The sequence below is a fragment of the Phasianus colchicus genome, chromosome 5 (assembly GCF_987193195.1).
Source record: "Phasianus colchicus chromosome 5, bPhaCol1.hap1.1, whole genome shotgun sequence".
Lineage (NCBI taxonomy): Eukaryota > Metazoa > Chordata > Aves > Galliformes > Phasianidae > Phasianus > Phasianus colchicus.
Window position 1 is genome coordinate 6403447 of NC_143440.1, and position 20043 is coordinate 6423489.

The following is a 20043-nucleotide window of genomic DNA, read 5'->3' on the forward strand; positions in this document are numbered from 1 at the left end:
CAGGAGGAGACAGAAAAGATGGATGATGGCAAAAGAGGTACTAGCTTGTTGAAGTGTTGATTTACATATCTTTTTGTAGTGATGTAATTGGATTGGATTCTATAGATTTCCACCTCTAACGTGACATATTTTGAGGAACGGGGAGAAGCCTACGTAGTATGGAGATATCAGTGTTTATTTATGTGTATTTCTTCTGTCTAGGTGCATAAAAGAAGACACTGCCCAGCTCACGAGTCAGCAGAGAATGATCTAAGCTTTCTCCTATCACACATAAGTTCTTAAATGGAAGGTTTGCTGTTTCTCACATTAAGATTTCTGCAAATCCCCAACCAATACCCCCAGAGGCACTACACAGAGAAGAGAGCGTTCTACATGGGACTGAGACACAAATTGCCATTGGCAGCTTTACAGCCTTTTGGCTCAGCATCAGAATACTAAGGTGGATTCTTTATTTTTTGATAGATTGACAGGGAGGAAGGGAGGCAGGGAATCCACCTTGTTCAACCTTTACTGTTCCAATTTGTCTCGCAGACTGGGGCTGCGGGAAGTTTTAAGCAGCAGGATAGAGATACGTACAGGCTACGGAGGCCAAGGAGGGGCCCCAACTACCAACAGAGTGAGGTCAGAGCCCATAAGTGACTCAGTCTGATCAGGGGCGAGTTGACCTTACAGGGGTGAGCCCCATAGCTGACAGCAGGCCTTATAGGTGCGCTGTTATAGGGTTCCTACAGAGCACTACCCCAGCACTACCTTTTCTCGGCGAGCTCTGCCTCCCGCTCCTCCCTCAGCAGCTGCAGCTGCCGCTCAGCCACCTCCTCCGCCATCTTGGCTCCACGGGCACTTCCGCTTCCGGGTCGGATGGGGGGGGGGGGGGAATGCTGTCATGGCGGCGCTGGGAGCAGCCAGACGGCGCGCGGCAGGTGAGGGACGGCCGAGTGGGAACGGCCAGCCTTCATCTCTGGTTTCTTGCTGCTCGCAGGACGGGCTGTGAGAAACGTGAGGGGAAACGTTCGTGAAAATGAACGGTGGGATTCGGCTCTGTGACTTTTGAGGGGGTCTGCTGCGAGGAGCTATGTGTGGATCACCTCTGTAAAGGGGGGTGAGCCGGTGGGGTTGGGGTTAGGGGGATTTCAGCGTGCCTTTTAGCTGGTGGGTGAGGAAGGCGGTGTTCCTGCACGGGAACTGTGCATTTAATAAGCAAATTGCTTTAGCAAGGCTTGTTGCTGTTCCTGAGACGATTAGCCTCTCAGCACATGTTCCTGGGTCTCTCCTCTGTATGGAACTGCTGAATCACGGCCTGAACCTCTGATTGATCACCTGAGGCGAGCAATGAGTCAGCCACGGGAGCACAGGTGAAAGCAATTCACCTGTGTTGCTGGAAGGGGTGGAGCCTGGCTCCACCTCTCCTAGACCCATTTAAGAGCTGATTACCAGTAGGGAAGGGTATCTTCTGGAGATCCCTTCTCTGGAGTTTTGTGGTGAGCCTAGGATGTGGGTAAGCTTTCTATCTATTCTCTTTTTGTTACTATGATCTGTTCTGCCAAACTCTCTTATTTATTTCACAATTATAACATCTTTATATTCATTGACTATACACTCCTCTGAAAATAGTGATTCTATATTCCAAAGTGCAAAATGAGTTACATGGTTAGTGGGTATAGTGGGGTTGGGTTGATGGTTGTACTTATTGATCATAAGGGTCTTTGCCAACCTGAGTGATTCTGAGTTGTAGTAAGCTACTGTTCTTCCTGTGTTTATGTTATTATCACCTGTTTAACTTCATAATTCCTCACCCCTCCTACCTAGAAGAAAATCAACATCTGGAATGGTGGAAATCCAGATGCAAAAGTGGTGGAACCAAACCTGATGCACTTTCTTCTGCTCTTCCATTTGGCTTTCCCTTGGGGTTGTGGTATCTGCTTGGCATCCCCAGGACTCCAAAACACACTCCTGTGGTGTGCTTTTGAGCAAAAACTCAAGACTAAATAAACTTGCCTAGAATCACCTGATAAATAAAGTGTAAGAGTTCTTCTCCCCATTTTGAGAGGGATCCTTTTAGCAACAGTACTCAGAGTTAAGAGAACACGTGACAGTTGAGACTACTTGCTTCCCTGTGCCCCTTGGTTGTGTTGTTCTATTGCTCTTTCAAGGAGGTAGGGTGCTATGAGTGTATCCTTGTGTATCTGTTCTGTCTTGCTGGAAGTGGTACTTGAGCCAAGTGTGCTTGCAGGACAAGACCTTTCTCTTGCTCTCATGCAGTGCTGCATAGCTGTTAGTCCTTTGTCATTACTGGTGAGGCTGCACCTTGAGACTGTGCAGTTTTTGTTCTCTTATTATGAGAAGTCATTGAGGCCCTGGAGCGTGCCCAGAGAAGGGCAGTGGAGCAGTGAAGGGTCTGGAGCATAAGTGTTATCGAGAATGGTTGAGGGAACTGGGATTGTTTCCTGTGGAGAAGAGGAGGCTTTGGGGAGACCTTACAGATCTTTACAACTCCCTGACAGGAGGTTGTGGTGAGGTGGCAGCCAGCCTCTTCTCCCAGATAACAATAGGATAAGAAGTGATGGCCTCAAGTTGCACCAGGGGAGCTTCAGATTGGATATTAGTTAAAAAAAAAAAAAAAAAAAAGAAGTTCTGTAAAAGAGTTGTGAGGTATTGGAACAGACTGCCCAGGGAAGTGGTGGAGTCATTGTATCTGGAGGTGTTCAAGAGCCATGGAGATGCCATGCCAAGGGATGTGGTTAGTGGTCATGGTGGTGATGGGTTGATAACCATCAAACCATCAATCTTGGAGGTCCTTTCCGACCTTTATGATTCTATGGTCATGTACCTTCTTTTGCTTTCTTCATTGCAGTGGAACCTGAACAAAGGTTTTATAGGTAGAAAACAGTATCAGGGAGTGGACTAGCATATGACGTTTCCTTCAGCATCACTGTACTATTGCCTCACTAAAAGACTGAGTCCAACTGTTGCTGCTTGGTTTTAATACTTTCTCCCTCTCTCCTTTTTAGCTTTCTTGTTTTCATCTGTGGTTCGCCTCCAGAGCTCTCAGAGCACATCTCTACAGGAAGGGTAATGTCAAATGACATTCTGCTTTCATTTTTGCCCCCTTGAAATGCTGACCTACCAGGGGGAGTGTGGGAGGGGGAATGGAGGCAGGAGCTTGTTTCTCTCTAGAAGAGAGACTTAATAGATCCCTTTGTTACTTCTCAATAAGTTTTAGATGCTCTGCCTCCCCTTTACCACCTGTGCTAGAAGGACACTTCCATTGCCTTGTGAAGCTGAATAAAGAGATAATTCCACTCCACTGAGCAAGGGGCTGCAGTGTGGTTCAGTCAACAGCAAACAACAGAGAATCCACTCAACTGTTGCTTGTCTACTTAAGTATAGATGAGGTTTATTTCCCAGCTGGAGTTGCTGTTCTCTCATAAATACTGAATTTGGGCTACAGTTTTTATAAGATGTAATTACGAGGCCAGTTGCTAGAGGATACCAATCCAGAAGGCTTTAGGCTTTGTTAATTTCAGCACTTTTAGAAATGCTTGTTTGTGTCTTCATTTTGTTTCCTTTGTTGAGACCTAGTACAGAAATATCTGTATCGAGCTACAGCCTGTGCTGCTTCTTGCTTTCCCCAGAAGGGGGCACTGCAGAGATAAGGAAGTCCTATGAGCGGCATCTGGGGGAAATGACAAAATTCATCTGTGCTGCAGAAGGTTTCAAGGGGGTAGTCTCTTCTATGTGTAGGAACACAGTTTGGATCTCAGCCTCCATGGCACAGCACACAACGTTGCTGTTAAACTCTACTGCAAGCCCACAAAGTCTTGGTGCTAGCAATTACTTTGAGTTTCTTTAAGAGGCTTTTTTTGCATTACTGAGTAAACTAGTCAAGCACAGTGTTAATGTTGCTTTCTTTCACTAGCATCTAATGTTCGTTTCCTGAATGTTTTGTGCAGCTTGTGCATCCTGAGTTATTTATGGAAAATGTGGATTTCAGTCCCCAGGAAATTCTGACCTTTCCATTGTTTAATTAGTGAGCAGAACCTCTCTTCAAATTTCAGAAATCAGTATCTGATAATCAAATTGAGATCCAGGATGAATCTACCTCCCTTTTACTAAATCTCTGCTTAATAAAGAATTGTAATCCGTTGCCCTTCAGCCATGTGTTCTGACTGAAGGTATTTGGCGCATCTCTGAATAATCTCTAAATGCAGCTTTATAGGCCTTGTGCTCCTTCCCCTGCCTCCTGGAGGGTGTACTGCAGTTGTGATGAAAGCATTGCATGTGCAAAGTGCTGCTCTTGCTTAGAGTGGCGCTTTACTCTCCACTGTTTCTTAGGGAACAAATCAATAGTTTTCTGTAACTGGCAGAGAAGTAAACAGTTGCCTCTAGTTCTCCTTGCTGCTCCTTGTCCAGGAGATCTTGAAAAACAGCTACTTACAAGCAAGTGCTATTTGCATTTTTACTGCTTGAACTCATGCTGTGATCTGCACGTAGCATTTCATTTTTGAATTAACACCCAGTGGCATATTAGAGCAGAGTTAATTGTTGTTCAGCTCTGATGTTTTTAGCAGGGCTCTCATGATTTAGTTCCATCTGCACTGCTGTCGATAAGAGCAGCATATGCATGTGGGTACCTGCAATACTGATTGTACGAGGCTTGAGGTAGAAAAGAATCAGTTCAGTTTTCAGACAGTTTCCTTCCCAGTGACATTCCTGAGAAACCTCACTGTAACAGGTAATGAGAACATGTTTCTGGCTGATAGCTAAATACTCCTGTCTGCTTTTGGTCTTCTGTGTCAATGCCATTGCCTGCTTGCTCTCAAACCGCCAGTGTATTCACTAAAATGAAGGTGTTGCTCTGTTACTTACTGAAAATGGTACATGGTTGTCACAAGGTGCAACATTTAGGTGGAGCAAGTAGAGCAGTTTTCAAGTACAGTAACTTGCTGAGGCAGTCTGAGTTGATCCCGTGGTCTCTTAAAGAACCTAAAAGGGAAATGCTTAGAACTGTCCCAGGATGATACCCGGTAGGGACTGCAGGGACTGATGTGAAGTTTCAAAATGGAGAGGCTCTTGTCTCAGCGATGTTGTTACAGAGTATTTTGAAAAGAAATGCTATTAAAGCAATTTTATATCACAGCAGTGAAAGCTACCTGTTCAAGATGAATAAGGATTTAATTGGCACCTTTTAGAAAAATAAGTTGAGGAATGATGCTTGCACTTGTCTGGTTGGATGCAAGATGGTGCATGCTTCTGCTCTTTTTTGTGAGCCATCTGAATGAAGACAGGTGTAGGTCTAAGAGATCTCTCCTTGTCCCTCCCCAGCATGGTATAGGTTGTAGATAGACATGGTAATGACACAGAGGAAGCTTTTGGGTTGAATACTTGTGTTGTAATGCACTGAATTGCACCTGGGGTGAGATAAGCTGTTATTACTGCCATTCAGGTTTTGCAGCTGGAAGTGACAAAGGAAGAGCAGCCTCATAACTCACCTGTAAAGAACCCAGCTGTGGTCTTAGGACCCTCTCATAACTATTTCACAGAGAAGAGCATTACAAGTAGAGTATAAAAGGATGTGTTAATATTCATAGTACTTGAGGATGATTTAAGAATGCTCCTTAGCCATTCCTCACAGTCAAAGGCAAGTTGCTGCCTCCTAGATGCCCCTGCTATTGGATAATTGCAGGGCTTTGTGCTGGTACTGAAGTGGGGTGAGAAACATATGTTCAGTCTCAGCTGTAGTGGTGGTAACTTGGATCATAGAATTAAGTTGGAAGGGACCCTTAAAGGGTCCATCTGGTCCAACTCTCTTGCAGTGAACAGGACACAGGACAGCTAGATCAGAGTGTTTGGAGCTCCATCCAGCCTGACCTTGCATGTCTTTGGGGACAGAGTATTCACTACTTTAGGCAACCTGTTTCAGTGCTTCATTACCTTTAATGTTAAAAAGCCTTCTTCCTTACATCCAGTCTAGATGAAAGTTTGAATCCATTTCCACTTGTCCTGTCACAACAGACCCTGGTAGAGAGTCTGTCCCCTTATTTCTTATAGCCCTCTTTAGATACTGAAAGGACACTTTCAGGTCTCCCTGGAGCCTTCTGTTCTCCAGGCTGAACAGCTATTTCAGCCTGTCCTCACAGGGGAGGTGGTCCTCCTCTACACACTCCAGCAGATCCATGTCTCTCCTGCAGTGAGCACTTCACATCTGGATACAGACCTTGCTGGCCACTCTTATTTTGATGTGGCTCAGGATACAGTTAGCTTTCTGGGCTGTGAGGGCACATTGCTAGTGTGCCTTCCATCACGTCCAGCTGCCATACACCAGTACCTTCTCTTTTCAGCAGGGCCCTGCTACATCCTTATATCCTCCAGCTTGTATTGATACTGGGCCATGACCCAGGTGCAGACCTTGCACTTGGTTTGTTGAGCCTTGTGAGGTTCACCTGAGCCTAACTGCTCAGCCTGTCTAGGTCTCTCTGAATGACATCCCATCTCTCTGGTGTGCTGACTGCCCTCCACAGTTCAGTGCCCTCCACAAACTTGCTGAGGGTGCACTTGATCCTGCTATTGATGAGGGTGTTAAAAAATGCTGATCCTAGGACTGACCAAAAGGACACCACGCGTCACCAATCTCCATCTGGACATGGAGCCATTGATTACTGCACTCTAGGTGCAGTCTCACAACCAGTTCCTCTTCCACTGAACAGTCCACCCATCAAATCCATATCTCTGATTTCTAGAGAAGGATGTTGAGTGGGACTATGTCAAAGGATATATCCGTGGAAAAGCTTAACAAGAAACTTTCGTCTAAAACTCATATGCAAGCAAGGCTTTAAGTACGTCTGCTCCGACTGGTGCTTGTGACAAAATTCCAGTCAGTAAAAACAAGGTGGTGGAAAGTACCTGGTGATTACTGGGCTTGATCATCACTAGCACATCTAGCTGCAGATCATCAGGGATAAGTCATAACCCAGCTTAGCTGAATTTTATGTTAATTCTGTTGGTTTCTTTGTGATCTCTTCTGTTGTTTTGATCCATTTCAATTAACATTCTGAAGTGGTAAGTAGGGGGGAAAAAAATCCATTTCCCCCATGTTGTGATAGGAAGGGTATAAAACAAACCAACCACTGAGGTGTTTATTCCATTTGCTTAAAGCTTACAGCGTTTCATGGTGTACCTAAATGACATTGGGTCCTGGGAGCACTGATTGTGTTAGGCAGAGGTTTTGTGGGTTGAGCTCAGAAATGAAGCCAAATATGTGTTTTTTTTATCTTTTGGAGAGATCTGTTTGTTACATGTGGATCTTCATTATTAACCTTATTGTTCACAGGATTGTTGCCAAAACATCTTTGACTTCACCCCCATGGTCTGAAGTAAAATTGCCAAATCCAGTGGAAGAAGCAAAGCACCATGCAGGTAAAGGTCTCAAGTCTTCAAGTGAAGCTTAACACTCTAGTGTTGGCATTGGTGGCTTGATTGAGTTTATATGAGTGTCTTTGGTGAGTCAAGCTTTTTGTTCTTTCCTTTTAGTGTCACTGGACTCATGCTCTGACTGCTTGTATTAGAGATTTGGGTAGATTATGAAGTCCCTTAGTCTGTGACAGTCTGACAGGTCATACTGCTTTCCAAGGGCTCTTATCTGATGGGATGTGTTGCTACCTAAAGCATAAAGTGTGGCTTTTCAATCAGAGGGAATAACTGTCTTTTCTTTTAGTGGATACAACAAAATGCGGAAGCCAGCATAAGCAGTTGAACAGAGGGCATGTCAGAGAGCTGATATTTTAGTGAATAATGCAGAATGCTAGAGCCAGTATAAGCAGTTGGACAGTGGGCACGTGACAGATGTGGCGTAAGACAGCAAGCAGGTGGGAAGCAACACAGTCTTAGAAAATGCATGCTTGTCCACACATTTAGTCAGGATCATTGAACACAGGCACTAGTCCTCTTGGAAGGAGCCTATGGATCAGACAGGAGTTTGCCTCACAAGTCAGCATATGAAGTGCATGAGGCTGTTCACAGAATCCCAGAATCACAGAATTGCCAGGGTTGGAAGGGACCTCAAGGATCATGAATCTCCAACCCCCCTGCCACACGCAGGGCCACCAACCATTCCACCTAATGCTAGACCAGACTGCCCTGGGCCCCCATCCAATCTGGCCTTGAACCCCTCCAGGGACGGGGCATCCACAACCTCCCTGGGCAGCTGTTCCAGTACCTCACCACTCTCTCTGTAAAGAATTTCCCCCTGACGTCCAACCTATATCTCCCTTCCCTCAGCTTAAAACCATTTCCCCTTGTCCTGCTGTCACTCACCCTTTCAAAGAGTTGATTCCCCTCCTGTTTGTAGGCTCCCTTTAGGTACTGAAAGGCTGCAATGAGGTCACCCCGCAGCCTTCTTTTCTCCAGGCTGAACAAGCCCAGCTGTTGAACAACTGGACACAGGTTCCTCATGGCTGATAGAGATATGGAAATGAAATACAGAGAAGGCAATATGTATCTAGCCTTATCTTGTCTGGGAGGGGCTGTTGTCATCCAGACCATACTACAGATGGTAGAAGAGAAACCAGCACAGGTACAGAATGTTTCTCAACAGGAACAAGCCCTCGTGGGTGAATTTCTCTTACAATTCCTGTGGTAGTGGGCAGTTAGCAGTCATCTGCTTCATGCAAGGAATTAGCTCTTTATTAACAGGCTGTTTTACTGTCTTGTTGCATTAGCTTCTAGGACATCAGTGAAAGGCACCTGAAAGGACATTCTGAGGGCTGTAGTTTGGAGAGGCCTGAGAAGTGAAGGGAAGAGGAGATCTACAAGGAAACAGTGGAAGGAGAGAGCAAAGCTTTGCCTGTGTTTTAACAGATTCCCATAGCATAGCAAAAATGTGGTAATAACTGCATGAGTGATGTGCCTTGGAGAGAGCTTCTTCCAGGTCTTCTCTCTGACTGCTTTTTTTATTCTGCTTTTCATTTCCTCTGCATGTCTGCAATTGTTCAAGTGACAGATGAGAGCATGATTTGACCCAGTAGTGAACCATAAACTGCTTCATTTGATTTGCTGACACCCTGGGGTGAATAAGGTCCCATGTTCTTATGACTGCTTCACATGGGATCCTTGGGGTTGTTGTGATTTCCGTGCCTTGTAACCTCCTACTGTTTATGAGCTTGCATTGCTGTCTCTTGGCTGTGCTTATCCAAAGCAAACAGTAATTAGAGCATTTGAATTCTGCCTGATATTCTCCCACTGTCTGTGGAAACAGATGTGTATATTTTAGGCACCATCATTCCACATGATGCTGAGATTCAAGCTGTTCTAACAATCAGGTGGAAGTATCCATTGATGTTTCCTGTCATTAGAGATGTTTGGAAGAGCAAGCAATAACTTCAGAGTCCACGTATGTTGAAGAACACTTATCTTTTTCTGATACAAAAAGATGAAGTTGTGTGGTAGAAAGTTGAAATTTGGTGAGGAAGTAAATCTTGTTAAAATGTGACTCCACATGTTTTTTTGACCAAGGTCAGTGTCTTGAAATGCTGGTTTTGAGATGTTGACCACAGTACTACTGAAATACATGTATCAGCAGTTCAGAGCTGAAATTAATTTGTTGTATCCTGTTGTGCATTGGGGTTTGTAACAAAGAGAAAGGTATCATACTTTTCTGTGGGCTTTCGGTAGTGGAACTCTCTGAATCAGAAGAATATACAGAGGACTTTTCTCCTGGGATGGCAATCCCAGCAATACAGAAGCACAGCTCTTAGTTTTAGTGGGAATTGCACTAACTACTGTCTTGTAAAACAATTTCTCTTCTAGCATCTACCTATAATAGTTTGCTGGTTTGAAACTTGGACACTTTCAGAGTGTTCCTGTAAGGGTTGGACTTAGTTTGGTTGTAAGTGCTTGTCTGTCCCAAATGGTGGTTATGCTTTGTTTACATTCCAAGAAAAGAACAGTGATTCAGCCACTTGTGAGGACAATGAAGAAAGTCTATTTTTCCAGTTATAGTGAAGTTACTCTGTGATCAGCCTGAGATGGGGAAAGCTGCTATTTGGCAGGGAATAGCACTCGTTAAAAAAGACCTTTTGATGTTCTCATAAAACTTGATTTTGGCTTCACTGCACAGGAAGTTGATTACAGAAATCTGAGTTATGTGCATGTGCTATGCAGGGCCTTGTCCCTGAAATTTATACTGCTCCTGGCACCTTGCTCTGGTTGCATGTGCATATAGGAAGAGCTTTTCTGGAAGTCTTTCCAGTTTTTGCTGTAGCTTCTCAAGCCAGGTTTTGTTAGCATGCTGGAGTCCTTCTTCCTGTGTACTTTGCTCTCTTGATGTTCCTGGTTGCTTTACCAAGTATTTAGTGTCCTGGCCTTTTCATGTGTTACTTGGAAATTGAGGAGAGCTCCATTTCAGATGTGTAGACAAGCACTCTCTTCTGGAACGTTTTGTATTTGAGTACAGTGCGTTTCAGGCTGCCTAAGAAAGAGGCTGAGAAATCAACTGCTTGGAATTAGTTGCATGATATATTTATAGGTGTCTGCTTGCGTGCTTACTATGAGTAGGCTTTTACAGCAACCAGAAGATGGAAAGGTTTGTGAAACGGTGACTCGTGACCTGTAAGAAACAGCATTGCTCTTATCATAAATTATTAAGGTTGGAGAAGACCTTCAAGATCATCTAATCCAACTGCACACCGACCACCAATTGTCCCTTAAACTGTGTCCCTAAGTACACATCTACACCCTTCTTGAATCTCTTGAGCCTTACTTAAACTGTTACCTTTTGGGAATCTTTAGGTGAGAGAGAGCAGTGTGGCTGAGTTAATTCTGATTGACTCTTCTTGCTTTGGATTTTCTACTCTGATTTCTTCTCTGCTCTTTGCCTACAGAAGTGGTACAAAAGGTGAATGAGATGATTGCAACAGGGCAGTACGGGAGGCTCTTTGCTGTGGTTCACTTTGCCAGCAAACAGTACAAAATAACCAGTGAAGACTTAATTATGATGGACAACGTGCTGCAGGCTGAATGTGGAGACCGAATCCGGATGGAAAAGGTAATGTGCCTTGTCCACAGTGCCTGTGACCCCCATGCTGTTTCTGCTGCAAATGTTTTCTGAAGCAAAATTCATAACCAGTTTTTGAAAAGTCCTGGAGAGCTCCTGTTAGATCTCCCGTTCTTATTTTCAGCTTTTTTGTCTTAGTTTTATTCCAATCTGAGCTGTGGTGTTAGTGATAATGTTAATGTGGTTTCTGTTGAATGAGGTTGGAATGAGTTGTGACAGACTCTGTTAGAATACAGATTTCTGTTATACTAACTTCATCTGAAAAAAGAAAATTACAGTTGTTGTTTTTAGAGATGACAGTGAAAGAGACTATGTTTACCTTGAGCCTGCTACACCCAAAACACTGACAGTACTCCCAGAGGAGCTGTCACTGCATAGAGCTTTCCAAGATCGTTATCATGCTGAATGTGTTGGGTGAAGGTGGAAGGATGCTGCCTGTAGGGGAGAATTGCCAAGATGCAACTCAACATATTTATCCTTAGTCTTGGTTAACTAGCAGGAACTTGTAGAGGCTCATTAATTAAAATTTTGCCTAACCACCATAACCCAACACCACCATACTCCTGTAGGAATTTCACTGAAAAATGTCTCGTTAAAGGAAAAAATAGAACACCTTATGTCCATTTCTATGTTGCTTTTAAACTGCTACCATATAGTTAGTATGGAAGGAGGCAACCTTATGAAATGCTGTCTCTTCTCATGAGAACTTTTCTATTATTTCACCTGCTTCTTGGATGGGAGTGTGACTGAAATGCCCTGAAATGAAGGGGTTTGTCTCTGTGGTTTTGAACTGACCTGAGCTATTCATTTCTTTATTGTCTATCTTGAGGCCTCGGGGAGGACAATGATTAAAGTGTTTCTGTAGAGGATATGTTGCAATTGCTATAAAACCCAATGATTTTAGGAGCTGCCACTCATTCAGCACCCATGCAAAAGCCTATTCTTCCCTGTATTGCTTTTCATATCTTTTACAACTGTTGGTGAGCCAGAACAGGGAAGTTCAGTGTGTTCTGATCAGTGTGCAAGATACTTCTAAAGTATGTTTTAAAATGAAGTTCTGGAAATGTGTCTGTTTTATGAATCTGTTTCTTGCCTGTGAGCTGCCGTTCTCCACTGGTCTGCTCTAGTAATGATGCCAGGTTTGAAACATGTAAAGGCCCATTTTTAAACAGTTTGGCTCATGTGTGGTGGCTACAGAATTTGGAAAATATTGCTTGTGTTTCTGCTGGTATAATGAACCACTCATATGTCTGATTATTCTGCGTAGGTTTTGCTGGTTGGTGCTGATGATTTCACGCTTATTGGAAGACCGCTCCTGGGGTAAGAGATCTCATTCAAGAATTATCCTACAACCTGAAAAGAAACCTGAATTTATCAGTGCTATCTCTTTTCCCAGCCCTATGGATTTTGGAGAAAAAAAAAACAGCAATAAAACAAACTTGTCAGCTTTGGCTGGCTCTTAACTATTACCATAGTGCCAGGATAGAGCACAGTACCCATTCCTAAGGTAACTGTAGGATATTAACTCTGTTGGCTTGGCTCTGCTTTCTGATGTATAAGTCTTGCACAAACTAGCAGTAAATCTTGCTCTTTACTCCCTAACCATAATTGCAGTGATAGCCATCTTAAAATAACCCAGAAATCCATGCCTGTCCCTAGTGCCTTAATTTGAGGTTGTGTTTTTTTTCTTAAAACCTGTTTCCTTTTACCCATGATTTAACCTAGCGGGTCTTAATCTTAAATGAAGAGTTCCAAGCTTTTCCTTCTTCCTAGTTGCATGCCTCCAACAATCATGGCACCAGCATCATCTTAGAGCTGTCAGACTTGCTATACAAATGAGCAGAACACCTAGTTTGTCAGCATTTTCTTTACCAGAAGGAAGTGGTGTGTGGACTTGGTGTTGCTGGTTGAGCTCTTAGCATTGGCCAGAAGCAAAGTCATCAGCTCTATGTAGCTTTCCCCAGAAGTTCTAGTGGTAAAGTGCTAGTCAAAATAATGTGGCTTGCAAGTATGTATAATGTAGCTTTAAGAATCTGGAAGCCCCAGCTGTGGTCTGGCTGCAGACTGAGCTGCGTGTTAAGTGTTGGTTTGAACTGCAGCAATTTGGCAGAGGACAGCCAGATAAGGAGGAACTTGTAGGTCTTGATGCCTTGCAGATTCAAGTTAAAAACACCAAGTATTTTCAAATCAGGTTGGCTTCTGAATGCTATCTACATTACCAGGAGGATGTCTGTATTCCAGAGTAGCAAATAATGTGTTTGCACACTCGATAACATGATTTCTGCAATGGGTTTCTAGTGTTTGATAGGATTATGAGAACTGACAGCCCTTATAGCACTTCTGTAAAGAGATTTGGAATGACAGATCTTCAGGAGCCTCTGAATTATTGTCAGGTACTGTTTATCTTGTTGAAGATCTTTAGGAAGTTGATATACCATTTCTAGGATTAGAAACATAAACTTGCAGAATAATAGGATCATAGAATATCCCAAGTTGAAAGGGACACAAGGATCATTGAGTCCAGCTCCTGGATGCATTCTGCAAATGGGGATGTGTCATGCCAGACAGGTTGGGAGCACTGTCCTTCACCTGGTTTTCTTAACTAGTGACACTGGAGTGCTGTACTTGGCATGTGCCCTAAGAGCTCTAGAACAGGAAGAAAAGCAACTGTTAGATTCCTGCGTGTGCTTTAAGTCTGCAGAAGGCACCGTCAGTTGCTTGAAACAGACCAAATTGCACAGTGAACTCTAGTAATTTTGGCAGAGGAGGATCACTGGGAGGAGGAGGAGACAGAGTGGAGGGCCAGTGGAGAGATGCCATCTTCTCTGAGATGTGGAGAACCTTACCAGTTTTCCCACTCTCTGTACTCCACATCACAGCAATTCTTTCTCATAGTTCCCAGTTGTGTCTAAACCACAAACATTTTGAGGGGAGATAAGAGCTGGGATGTGAACAAAGGCATTTTTGTTTTTCTGTTGTTTTAAAAATAAACACATCAGAATACTTGCCCCAGTGTCTGTGTAAGACAGTTCATTACAGCTGCACTCCCTGTTCAGACTTGGAGACAGGTATGAACTTGTCCTCTTTTGGGCAGATGGTCACATTTTTATTTTCTGTAGCAGATACCTCCCAAGATTATACTTCTCTTAAAAAAAAAAAAAAAAAGAAAACCAGCAGTGCAACAAAACATATCTTTGTGGCAGAGGCTATTTTGAAAACTTGGAACTGGCTTCTCTGGAATCTGTTGGGTTTTGTTTTTGTTCAAGTGACTTGCTGTCTGTTCGATGGGCACAAAGGGTATCAAGTGGTATGCAGTTATACTTCATTTAGCTGTATAATGTAAAAATTGTGTATTTTGAAAGCTGTGATTAGAAGCAAGCGTAGCTTTGCATGGGTTTCATCTCATGATTTGATGCCCCTGAGACAAAAAGTTGTTTCTATACAGAGTAGATCTGATGTTTTTTTCCCCTTTAAATGAACCTTATTTTCCTCCTGTCACCTGACCATTTTTGCAGTGGCTTTAGTAGCAATGAAGAATTGTCTGAAAATCTTAGACAGCCAGTCTGGATTCGCTTACCCTCTGCAGGGAGAGTTTGGCTGAAATTGTTACTCTGACAGTTATGGTCCTTTGGGGCTGTAGGTTGCCTGGATCACTTGCATTGCTCAGTGACAAAAGCTTTCAATCCAGCTTAAATCCATGAGGCTTCAGCCTAATTTTTTCTTACTTCCTGCTCAAATCTGATTGATAGATGTGCTTTTGCATCTTTGCTTTCTGAGAGCAAGTCTTGGCTGTCCCAAATGCTGGGAAATGTGTGACCCCCCCCCTTCTTATTTTTATGGGCATTCCAGTCATACCTAAGACATTCAATAAAGATTTCTTTTTCCTTGGGCTCTATTTTGCTGAGAACTTTTCTGCTTATATGCACTTCACCAGCAATTTGGTTTCTATCCTCCTTCAGCCTTCTGACCAGCAGCCCCTAGTGGTTTGTCCAACAAAGAGGAGGACTCACTGGGACGTGCTGGCCTTGAGCTTTGACCTGCACCTCACCTATTTCTCAGCAACACCCTTAGTTTGCTTGAAAGCTTGTAAACACCTATAAGCAGTGCATGGGGGGATGATTATTTACAGATACGCCAGTGTTTCTCCTGTTCGCTGAATTCTACTCAAGGTTTAGAGCGGCAGATGTGGTCTGGCAATTAGGGCTGTATCGGGAATGGCTTGGCTGTGTTGCTGCAAACTCTGCCTATTCTGAGAGCAGCACAGAGATTTTAGTGACGGAGTTGTTTTATCTGGCCTGGCTGCTTTCCAGTTTCCCCATGTGATCATCATTAATGATTTTCTGACATGCCTTTACTGTCCAAGCCTCTGAGAAGTCAGCGGGAGTTTAAATTTCCTTTTGCCTCTGGTGAACAGAAATTAGACCCAGAAAGCAGAGCTCCCTAATTGTAGTGGCAAAACACATCCAGCCCCTGGACTGCAGTTCAGTTTTTTGGTTTGTTTTGTAGCATCACAGTGCTTGCTGTGTATTTCAGTAGTGCTGTTGGTCCTAATGTTGGGCTGAATCTGGATAACATCTTCTAGCTGGGATAGCAGGGTCACCTGGTGGTCTTTCAAAATCTAGATTATTTTGTCTATTTTTTTCTGGGCTAGTCAGTAAATGTAGATGTATCAGTTTTTTCTTCTGACTGTCTTTCTCTCCTCACTGAAGGATTCAATCACTGATAGATACCATAGCCCAGAGGGTAAATGTTAATATGGATGCTAAATGTCTCAGAGCCTTTGGCCTCTCACTGACCTTGTTGGAACAGCTGGCTAGATGGGCTTCTCTCCTCTGCCCCCATAAGTGCCAAGTCATTTGTCAAGAAAATGCTCTTTAAATGTTCTCTAGCAGCAAAGTCAGTGTGCTAATTGGTTTTTAATGGTACTCTGCAGTGATGCTGCATGAAAGCGTCTCTTCTGTCTTGATGGTGGCTGTTGATTAAAAGTACACTTTCCAAAGCTCTTGTCTGAACGTGTTTATGCTCTCGGAGAAGAGCCAGTGAACAGACAGGTAGCTGATCCTCCAGCACATGCTCTGCATCAGCCTGTTTTCTAGGTTGGGTATTTTTTTGAGTGGCAGCCAGAATTCCCAGTGCTCTTATTTTCAAACTTCACCAGGACTTCTGGTGCTCTGCAGCTTTCCTGGATGGGTAGGAAGTGTTTATTCATGTGTATTGGTAGAGTAATACAGAGCAATGGATTACTTTGTGGCTTTAGTCATGTGTGAAGGAAATATGGCTATGTTTTTCTCTTCCATCCCTGGGGAAGGAGGATGTTTAGTTGCAGAGAATTTCCTTCCATGTGCAGAAGTGAGTGAAACAATTTGAAACTTTGAGTGATGTCACCACCCAACCTGAACTCCTCTGTTTGTGAAGTAAGCTGTATGTGAAATCAGTGAGTGTGTGTCCTTTCTTCCAATTTGGGGTAAGCAAGTGGACAGACTAAGAGGGGGAGGGAGAAGGGAGCTGTGTGGGAGAAGAAGTGACTTGCTCCAGTAGCTGATTAGCTGTGCTTTCTGCTAGAAACAGTGGCCACATCTCTTTTGGCTGAGTTTCTGCTAGAACTTACTCAGGTAAGAAAAGTCACAAGATTTTATTCCAGCTGTCTGGGGTGCTTTACAGAAGAATGAAAGACTTCTGTGTTGACCAGCAGAGCACAGGAGGAGGGTCTTTGGTGGGTTTGATCTGTGCCATAAGCAAAGTAGAAAGATCTTGTGAACACGGCAGGAGAATTTATCTGATCTGTAATCCTGCAAGCTCCTCCAGGTTTCTCTTACTAACTCCTTCCTCAGCTGTTTCTGATCTCGTCCTTCATGTGGCAGAGAGGTACTGCTCTTCAGACTAGCACTTCACTTGGTTGTTCCACAGACAGCACCTTGAAACTTTGGTTTTGCACCACAAAGCTAACTTCCTGACAGATGTCCCTTCTTCTTCCCTGGCGACCTTGTAGTTCATGTGGACCTGGGCTTTTTATAGCAGGATGTGTTACCTTTGTGTCACTTCTCCCTCTGAACCTATTCACCAACAGGCAGAGAATGTAAATAATTAACAAGTGGTACTTTTTTTTCCTGTATTTTTAAGGAGAGATCTTGTCCGTGTGGAGGCTACTGTGATTGAAAAGACGGTGTCATGGCAAAAAATCAACATGCGCTTTCGGAAAAAGCACAATTATCAAAGGAAAAAAAGTAAGATATAAAGAACACAGAGTTTGCTTCCCTGCTGTTCTGTGGCTGGGATATGGATATGCCTGAAGAGAGATGCATCACAACACTAGTGCCTGGGGAGGGAGATGTACTTGCCATACCCCCAGCACTCCTCAAGGAACAAATTTCTTTCTCAGCTTGCTGCCCCAGATGTGTCCACTGTATTCAGAGCAACAGTGACTTTATTCCCTCTGACCAGCACCCTTTGTTAGATTTCTTTGTGAAAGAAAACAAAAAAAAAATTCTAAACCTTTCTGGAAAAGAAAACATTCCAGGGCAGAAAACTGGTTTTGGTCTCCTTCCAAAGCCTTAAATACTGGCTATGTAATCACAGATACTGACAAGCTCTAACAGTATCCTGTGGCAGTCCTTTTGACTCCCCCTTCTCAGATATGACTGAGAGAGTGGAAAATGATGACTGTTCTTTGCAGAATGGATACTAAAACCTTAACCAGTATGACACAGTCCCATAGAGCTCTGCCTAGACTTCTTGCTCATGCAGTACCAATGTCATGTAGCTGTCCTGCAACATGGATGCATCTGTTAGCACACCCCCTCCTAGGCACTGTCATGCCTTGGCTTGCCTTAATGTAGCTCAGCCTTTTCTGATGGGTATGCAGCAGTTTGCATACATCCTGTGACCTTTTTTTTCCTTCTTTTCATTCTTTTTCAGTTATCACGAACCCACAGACCGTCCTCCGGATAAACACCATAGAAATTTTCCCCTGTTTGTCGTGATTGATTGATCGGATGTTGTGTGGCTTAGGCTTATTATTGCTTTAGGCAATTACAGAAATAAAACTGCCTCGGTGTCATAAAGTTCTGGACTTCTTGCTATTGTCTGAAGTGGAAATCTATATGTAATTTCTTTTTAAAAAGCAAAATGAAATTTTTTTTTTGTTAACTGTTATTTCGGCATTGATGGTGTTTACTTGTTCAGTGCCTTAAACAACCCCAGCTGTGTTGCTAGCTGACAAGCTGTTTCATGCCAACAATGTTTACCTTTTGACTGCACACTTCTCTGAGTGCTTTTGTTTATCAGTGTCTCAGCTGATTAAAAATAACTGGGACTTCATTGGTTGTAGAAGAGGGCCATCAACTCCCCAGTCCCACAGATGGGTCCCTGAGCCTGGAGGGCAGGACTTAAGTGTATAAATGGTTGATTTAAAGAGCCTACTACTTGTCTTAGTTACTCATGTCCTTGCACGTTTCTCTACCCTGGAACTGTGGGTGCACTTAAGGCTAGCAGAGAGACATGCATTTTTGGGTGAGCTTGCTTCTCCTCTGGAAACACTCAGTGCTCTTCACAGATTGCAGATAGGCAAGATGTTTTTAAAAGTGTTAAGTGCTATTTATTTATTTATTTTTGTTCGTTCCTCTCCTTACCAAGCTCTAGTTGATCTGTTAATCTTGGCACTGTCTGGCTTCTGGGAATATTCTGTGGGTGCTTTGTGACCCACAGCAAACATTGTGCTGAAGAGTGCAGGGTAAGAGGGTACTGCAGGATCCCAAATCTACTCCTAAATTGTATTAAGATGTGAAAATCCTTCTTAAACGTTAACAACAGAAGATGCAGCTGGGAAATTTTCCTCTTAAAGGTGAGCCAAACTATTGCATAGCGGTACATTGTGTGTATACCGTTGAATAACAGATGCCAGTGGCTTAGGAGTGATTTCATACCTATTCCATATTCCATAAGAAACTTTTTTTTTTAATCTCTGGTCTTGGTATTCTTCTCTCTTCACTTTGTCTGCAAATCAAGCAGTATTGCTGAGCAGCATATGGAGTGCAAAGCCATATTCAGCAAAGGATTGCATTTGTTTCTGGATAGTGATGACAACTAGGAAGCATTTCCTGCAGCTTTTAGTAGGCTCTTGGGGTAGCTGTCAGATTCCCTACAGTTACCTTGAGAAATGACAAGTGGGTTCTGTTCACCTTGCCTCTTCTGTAGGGAATTCCTTGCTTCTAATGAGTCAGGACACCCAAATATGGGTGTACTTATGTGCCTTCGCTGCACTTCCTTCATTAAACTAAGGTTGCCCACTACTCTGCACAGAGGAAATGCTGGTTATGAACATAAATATATCTGAGTCTTGTCCTGTCTTATAAGTCACTATAAGTGTGCAGATCACTTGATATGCTATAAGCATTAAGCTTTGTAGTACAGGCTGCTTTCATCTTGCCTTACTTCACCTTGAGGTTGTGCTTGGGTTAAGCCAGTTCTCTAGTCACCAAAGAGGGGTTGGTCATCTCTAGAGGCTGACTTGTCTCTCCTTGCTTTGGATAGTTTGACATGGACAGCCCTTGGGAGAAGCTGTTCCTTCTCTGACTGTATATAGATGCCTAGATTTTACACTACTAGAAGAATACAGAGGCAGAGACCTTTCTACAGAAGAGGTTCAGGTTGGCTGCTGGAACAGTCATCCCAGGGCAGTGTGCGCAGCCCTAGGCTGCTGTAATTCAAGGAGCATCTCAGTCATACAGTCTGATTTTTGGGTGGTCCTGTGTGGAGCTAGGAGTTAGACTCAGTCAGTGTTCCTTATGTGTTTCTTTCAATTCATGGTATTCCATGATTCTGTTCTATGTAACCTGCTTTGGTCATTTTATCTTGCATCTTCTTTTCCAAGCTCTTACAGATGGAAGTAGTGGGGGGATTTCTTTGAAAACCATCTTCTCCTGGCACTGCTACCTCTTCCTCTTCTCCCAAAGGCAGCTTTAGTTCCTTGCTGGGGCCACAGATCCCTGCAGTAGCAA

The 20043-nt window shown here is 43.5% G+C and overlaps 2 protein-coding genes across 3 annotated transcripts in view; one reads left to right on the top strand and one right to left on the bottom strand.

Moving 5' to 3' along the window:
* IGHMBP2 (immunoglobulin mu DNA binding protein 2) overlaps positions 1-871 on the bottom strand; it is a 35015-nt gene extending 34144 nt beyond the window's left edge. For both annotated transcript variants that reach the window (XM_031607340.2, XM_031607339.2), the window contains exon 1: positions 751-871. In XM_031607340.2, coding sequence (XP_031463200.2) covers positions 751-824 — 74 coding nt within the window. In that variant the 5' untranslated portion in view covers positions 825-871. The remainder of the gene's footprint in view (positions 1-750) is intronic.
* MRPL21 (mitochondrial ribosomal protein L21) lies at positions 843-18108 on the top strand. The gene is made up of 7 exons (XM_031607367.2): positions 843-920; positions 3009-3069; positions 7328-7413; positions 10875-11038; positions 12315-12367; positions 17168-17271; positions 17963-18108. The coding sequence occupies exons 1-7, from the start codon at positions 884-886 to the stop codon at positions 18025-18027; spliced, it is 570 nt and encodes a 189-aa protein (XP_031463227.1). The 5' UTR covers positions 843-883; the 3' UTR covers positions 18028-18108.
* The last annotated feature ends 1935 nt before the right edge of the window (positions 18109-20043 follow it).